The sequence below is a fragment of the Manis javanica genome, chromosome 11 (assembly GCF_040802235.1).
Source record: "Manis javanica isolate MJ-LG chromosome 11, MJ_LKY, whole genome shotgun sequence".
NCBI lineage: Eukaryota > Metazoa > Chordata > Mammalia > Pholidota > Manidae > Manis > Manis javanica.
Window position 1 is genome coordinate 24,851,017 of NC_133166.1, and position 6,739 is coordinate 24,857,755.

Sequence of the window (6,739 nt, forward strand, 5' to 3'; positions counted from 1 at the left end):
GGATTTACACTTTAAAACATTTTTCTTCCTTTAACCTTTTGGTGCTATTCAAATTTTTAATTATTCCAATCACAGAGTAAGAAAAAATATATAGTCATTGTCACTGGGTAAACTGAGATGATCTATATCATATAAAGCCAATTTAATACTGGATGCTGCATTTCTCCTCAAAATTAACCCCCAGTTCTTAAAGAGTTATGTTGATGAAGAATATCCTAGTTGGATAGGAAAACTGTATGCAGATTTTCAGTATATCATTATACATTTTCTTACCACTGTAGTTTTCTATTTCTATTCCTTTTCATTGGTTTCATATTTTTTTCCAAACTAAAAATTTCTAAATACATGTTATTCTTGAAGCAAAACAGCTTCTAAATTTTACCTGTGAGACATCTGAACATATAAAACCTCTACATTAGTTATACAAAATTAAGACTATAAGATAAATTGAAATGAAACAAAAAAGAATACATGATGACCTAAATCTCAATTATAGTCCTAGTTTCTTTAAAATGAAAGAAAATTTTAAAAATTCAGATATAATCTTTGTTCTTGAGTATTCTACTTTCAACTCCTGGATCATTAACTGCTACAAAGAGAAAAAAATGTTACCTCTCTATAATCTTGCACTGATACCTGTGAATAAGTAACTCCAATATGTGTGTGTCTGTGATAAGAAATGATAGAATAAGTGAACAGGTGTTATTAAAGAAGGTACACTAAGTAACTTATGTATGTTGAACTTGATTGTAGGTGCTGGGCAGACACAATTAAGCATGACCACATATTGAAAATATCAATGTCTTTCACAAAACAGTGTAAAATTGCCAGGACCTATTCTACTCCATATATTAACCATACAATTTTTTAAAGTAAATACAACCCAGTGTTCACCTGGAAAGTTTCTGTCTTCTTGGTAATGTTGATTTACTTGAATATAACAAAGTCGTGGTTCCATGATATCATCTGTCTTGTTGGTTAATTAAAATACCCTACAAAATCAGACATACGTATTTGTGAAGACTTTAAGAAACTTCCCCCAGATATTTTCGGTTTTGACACCATAGATGATAGGATTCATCATAGGAGGGATAAGAAGATAAACATTAGCTATAAAGATGTGGATGTGTAGAGCTATGTTATGACCAAATCTGTGGGTGATAAAGGAGAAAAAGGCAGGTATGTACAACACTAACATGACCCAAACATGGGAGCCACATGTGCTCAAGGTCTTGAGTTTAGCCTTCTTTGATGGGAGATGAAATACAGCATGAAGAATGAGAATATAAGAGCAGATTATCAATATGAAGTCCAACCCACCAGTAAGGAAGGCAAGAATTAAGCCATAGAATCTATGGATCTTGGTATTGGCACATGCCAGTTTGATCAGGGCCATAAATTCACAGTAGGTGTGGGCAATGACATTGGTCTTACAGTAGGGAAGTCTCATCAGTAAGAAAGGATGAGGAAACAGCAGGATAATTCCACGTAGGACAATGGCCAAACTCAAAGCCATAATCACTCCATGTGTGAGGATCGTGGAGTGCCTCAGAGGGTTGCAGATGGCCACATACCGGTCAAAGGCCATGGCCAACAGGAATCCTGACTCCATGGTGGACAGAGAGTGGATAAAGAATAGCTGGGTAAGGCAAGCTTTAAAGCTGATTTCTCTGTCATTGAACCAGAAGAGGCTCAGGATCTTAGGAAGGGCAGTGGTGCTAAGCATCAAGTCATTCACAGAGAGCATGCAGAGGAAGAGATACATGGGTTCATGAAGACTGGAGTCCATCTTGATAATGAATATAAGTACAAAATTCCCCATCAGGGCCAGTAGGTAGACCAGGAAAAAAGGGATGGAGATCCAGACATGAGCAGTTTCCAACCCTGGGATTCCAAGGAGGAGGAAAGTAGTTGGGTTCAAACTGGTTCTATTTTGAGCTAACATTTTCAGAGTCATTAAACTTGCTCTAACCTACATATTGTCAAAGTTCAATAGATTGAGCATAAAAATAGTCTCTGTTTGTACCGACAGTATGTGACACTTATTTGGCAACAATCAGTAGTAGGAAATTTTCCACTAGATTCTGGTATGATGAGAAGGAATGGGGAATTGGCCAGTAATATTTGTTTTAATCTCAAAATTCAAAAGGTGAAAGAGAGAGAGGACTCTACCCTACGGAAAAGAAAGAACAGGACCTAAAGTTGGGACTTTTGCTCCATATCTCATTTTTCCTTCACTGTATAAATACCACCTAGTAAGTGCATGGAAATATAGTATGTGTTTGTTTTACTTATACTTTCACTAAACAAATAAATAAATAAGAACACAAAAAGCTGGTTTTCAAGCGAAATTAGAAATCTGTTACTCTGATAACATCTTTAAAGCATGTTCAGCTGCACCAGCAATTCCTTAAAATATTATGTTTAAGTAATTCTGTTCTTCTTGATAAAGAGCCTCCAATTTTAATGCCCTAAGTTCTTCTTTTACTCACCAAACCTTTTGGAGACCCTGTAGATGCCCCTTTAATTTAGCTGCTAAAGTAGCCAAGGCTGGCGTAGCAGGAGACCTTCCTGACCCTGCTTCAGTCCTATGGCTGGAGTACACTTACTGCTCATTATGCTGTATAGGTTGTTAAGCATTTTTAATTCCTCTCCTATTTTTATCTTGAGTAGAAATGCCAACCTCACATAGTCCTCCTAGTTCTTCACCTGGCTAGGGTTTTCCTGGGTACCACCCATCTTTCAGAAGGCTGTAAGACAGACCCGCTGTGCCTGACTTCTTGCTCTGGTGCTCATAGGTCTTTCAGGAAGGCTCTGCAGAAGCGACACTTCAGGGGAGTGGTTGTCAGTGTCCCTCTTTGCTCCTCTAGAGAATTCTCACTCACTGGGCAGATGGCACCCTTTGGGAGTTACGCAGTCACTAGACTAACCTCAGGAACCAATAATTAAAAATACTATAGATATTAAGGTCATAATGTGATTGCTTAATTGTACTTCTGTGGTACTAAACATTAGAGATAATATAGGGAAAACATAGGTCTTCACAGCATGAAATTGATGAAACTTTTCAAAGCCCCACATTTTTTAACATTAGAGTTAGTTATAAGTTTACACCAATGCTTAAAAACAATTACACATGTATTACTTGCCTCAGAATCACCTGATTTGGTTATATTTCCCCAGATATTCCCTAAAATTTCATATTTTATCAGATACTGCATAAGTTATATCAGCTTATCTGATGTTACCTTCTTATCTTAAAAGGAAGATAATATTATCTAATTTTCAGGAGTTTTATGATATTATCCTTATGTATTACTTAAGAAATAAAAAATCACTTCATATTTATTATTATTGTTATTTTAATTTTGCCTTTCAAATGTAAACCTGGGATTTCCATTTCCAAATGGCTATGAAAGCCTGAAAAACACCTTCAAGTAGTGTAATTAAATCCCCTTTTGCTCTTTAATTGCCTTGGGAAGAATCTGTGACATTAACACTGACAATCACTGATGACCAATGAAGGATATTTTACTAGATATGAGTCAAAACAAAATAAAATAAATCATTAGTCTTCTATGACCAGTCTGCACTTACAGATTTCCCTAAACCGTCAACTGTACCCCTTATTTTGCATATGTTTACATTAATCCATGAGATAATTTCACTAAAGCTCACAGGTTAAGTGATTTCTGTAAATCAAACAAAGAGTAATTAAGGAAGTCTCAAAAGAACATAAAAGAACTGTGGGACTTAACAGATCAACTTGAATGGAAGGAAAAAAATCTACAGTACTTTCTAACATATTTTGTCCCAGGATCTGTTTCCCTTCTCAAAGGTCCCTGTCTCCTTTTTCTCAGTACAATTTAAAAGACCTTTCTTTGATGTGCAAAGTGCAAGTAAACTGCATTCTTGTTAATGTCAGGAATTTCCTACATAGTCATATTATAAGACAAATGTGTTAATATCAAGAATTTTAATCCTGTTATTTTTTTAAAGGTCTAAATAAATTGTACAGATATACTGATACATAGATAGGTAGATAGAACTGCAGACTTATATTTCTAAATCTCTGATGATTAGAATAATCGAGAATGCTTTGAATGAAAAGTTTTTGATCTTTTGTTACCCTGTAGAACTAAGTGGCAAAGTCTTCTAAGTAGACAAAGCTTCCTTTTGCTGTCAACTCCAGCAGGCACATCCTTAGGTATCATGTGATGAACCTTGTGCTGTAGAGAAAGACCTAGTTTTAGGGTTGGCTCTGCTACTTATTGATGGTAAACCTTTTTAATATAATTTAATCTTTATGATCTTGAATTCTCTAAAATCTAAAATATGGATACAAGTAGTACATATATTATAATGTCTGTGGGAAGCTTAAGTAAATTAATATGGTTATAATGTTAAATAGAATAAGTAACAACAACCACATTAATAAAAAGTAGTGGTGATAAGTGATGGTGGGAATTGTGGTGGTGATACTCTGTCCTTATGGGAAGATGACTCTTAACTGACAAACTTTATCATTAGCATAAAAATTAAGGCAATGAGAAGTGGGATTTTTTGTTTGTTAGGTTTTTGTTGTTTATTTTGCTTTTAAATTTCTTTTTTGGCTTTGTTTTACTTTTAATAGAGGAAAATTTAGCATCTCTAAATAAAATAGTACATGGATATTTTTCCTCCATTGGATTTAAAGATTTCCTCAGTGGAAAGGGAAATCGTCCCCTATACCTTACAGCAAGGCTTTAGGAGGCCCAAAATCTTACAACTTTTCTATGCTGTAAATTTGACAGAAGCAAATACTTGTGCAAAGATCAAAAGCAATATAGCTCTGATTGTGACTGGATAATTATGTCTAGATTTCATTACAAATCAAAATAAAGGCTAAGTTCATACAGATGAAAGCAATATCCTCCAAAACCATCTCTACTTTTAATAAAGGTATATTTAAAACAGCATTACTTGCCCTAAACCTCCTCATTTTTCAGAAAGGACAAACACTGGTGTCATGTTTTCCTTGCCCCACATCCCGAAGCTAAGCAAGAAGGCTTTCCCTTTGTCTTCTTTCACTCCACTATATGTCCACAGTGTTGGCCAGAAAACCTCTCTCAGAAGTTTAGTATTGAGTACTGGGTAAAAGATGGAGGGATAGGCATCTTTTCACATCACAAAATATGATAAAATATTTCAAATGCAAATGTGATCTTTGATATGCAGAACACTCTCCCATATTTGGGGGAAGTTAAATTGGCAGATTTGTTTATGAAGAAAAATTGGAGACCCTCTTTTTTGGCATACAGGCAACTTCTCTAGAATTATCTGTGATCCTCTATATGAGTTATTCTCTCTCATAAGGCTCCCAGGACACACTCTTCTCCTTACCAAGAAAACCCCCATCCTCACTCAGTTTGGCAGTTGAAACAATATTAACTTCCCAGGAAATTATCTTTAAATGAATCTGGTGATAAAGCCTAAGTTATGTGACCCTCATTTGTACTCACATATAATATGAATTTAAAGGATTATATGTGACATTTGTTTCTGGACAAGTTGGAGGAACAGGAAACTCATGAATCAACTAAAATACTAAAATATGTGTGAAGTAAAGGCACTCTAGATACTGGACATCAGACAATGAAGGAAAGTAGAATCTGAGAATGAGGAAACAAGTAAGATCATCCCTATCATTGTGGAAGCTAACTATATAGGGAGTTACCAAAACACAGTAGGAAAAGGTAGATCATAAGCAGAACCCAGCTGGTTTCCTACATTCAGATTCTGAAGCTGGGATTCTTGGGAGAATAAAACAATTGGAGTGGGTAGCTTACAGTGTTAGAAGAAATTTGTATTGAGAGGGAACTTCAATGATCTTTGGAAGGTCTGCATTGAGCATTCACGTTAGTACTTATCAGTTCATGTGTGAACTTACTAGTTTTCTTTGAGCTCATCTACCCAAAATATTCACCAAGTAATGTTACTGGTGGAGGAATTGCTATTTTTCCTGGGATCCTGTCTTGGAGGCGAGGAGGAATGAAGCCAGCAGACAAGAGCATGGAGCAACCAACAAAGCTTTTAATGAGGAGTGTAAAGGAAAGAAAAAGACTCCCACAGATGGGTGGGGGGCTCCAAGGGAGGACACGGCTTGGGCTGCAGTGTGTAGGTATTAGGCAGGAAAACAGATATGAATGGGGTAGAAAGAGAGTAAAGCCGTAAAGCCCACTAGAAGGGACTCAAAAAGTTAACCAGTTAGAACTAGAAAGCCAGAAAAGACTCAGAGTTAATGAATCACTCAGCTAAAGCTCAAAAGGCCAGGAGCAACTTGGCCAGGAAATATCTGAATATCCCCAGATAAAGAGAAGTATCTCCGCATAACCCGGAACTTCATTGTGTCAATTAGATCGTGTTATTGTAAATTTTACTTTAGCCTGCTAAAAGGCCCAGCTACAAATAGCATAATAAAGAAAACCCAATAAGTTAAGAAGAAACTTAACATACTCTTTAGCAAACATAATAACTCAGTCCACCTTGGAGGCAGGGCAGGCAGTCTTAATTGATACGCTCCCAAACCAGGAAGCTGCTATTCTGGGAGGGGACCAGAGTAGTAAATTTCTTATGTTAATTTTGCAGAATTATCCAGAGGACTGATAAGAAACTTAATGTCTCATCAAAGATAAGTATCTTTAGACCACTGAACAAGTCCACACGCCTAGCCCTTTGTTACATTCCTGAAAAATCCTTA

At 36.1% G+C, this 6,739-nt stretch overlaps 1 protein-coding gene across 1 annotated transcript; it reads right to left on the reverse strand.

The window, feature by feature from the left end:
• Positions 1-1,000: 1,000 nt before the first annotated feature.
• On the reverse strand, positions 1,001-1,945 carry LOC108383668 (olfactory receptor 52D1-like). The gene has a single exon (XM_017640270.3). It carries the CDS (start codon positions 1,943-1,945, stop codon positions 1,001-1,003), a length of 945 nt encoding a protein of 314 aa, XP_017495759.3.
• Positions 1,946-6,739: the final 4,794 nt, after the last annotated feature.

Coding starts and splice junctions, on each gene's coding strand:
- LOC108383668 (XM_017640270.3), bottom strand. CDS start 1,945: ATGTTAGCTCAAAATAGAACCAGTTTGAACCCAACTACTTTCCTCCTC.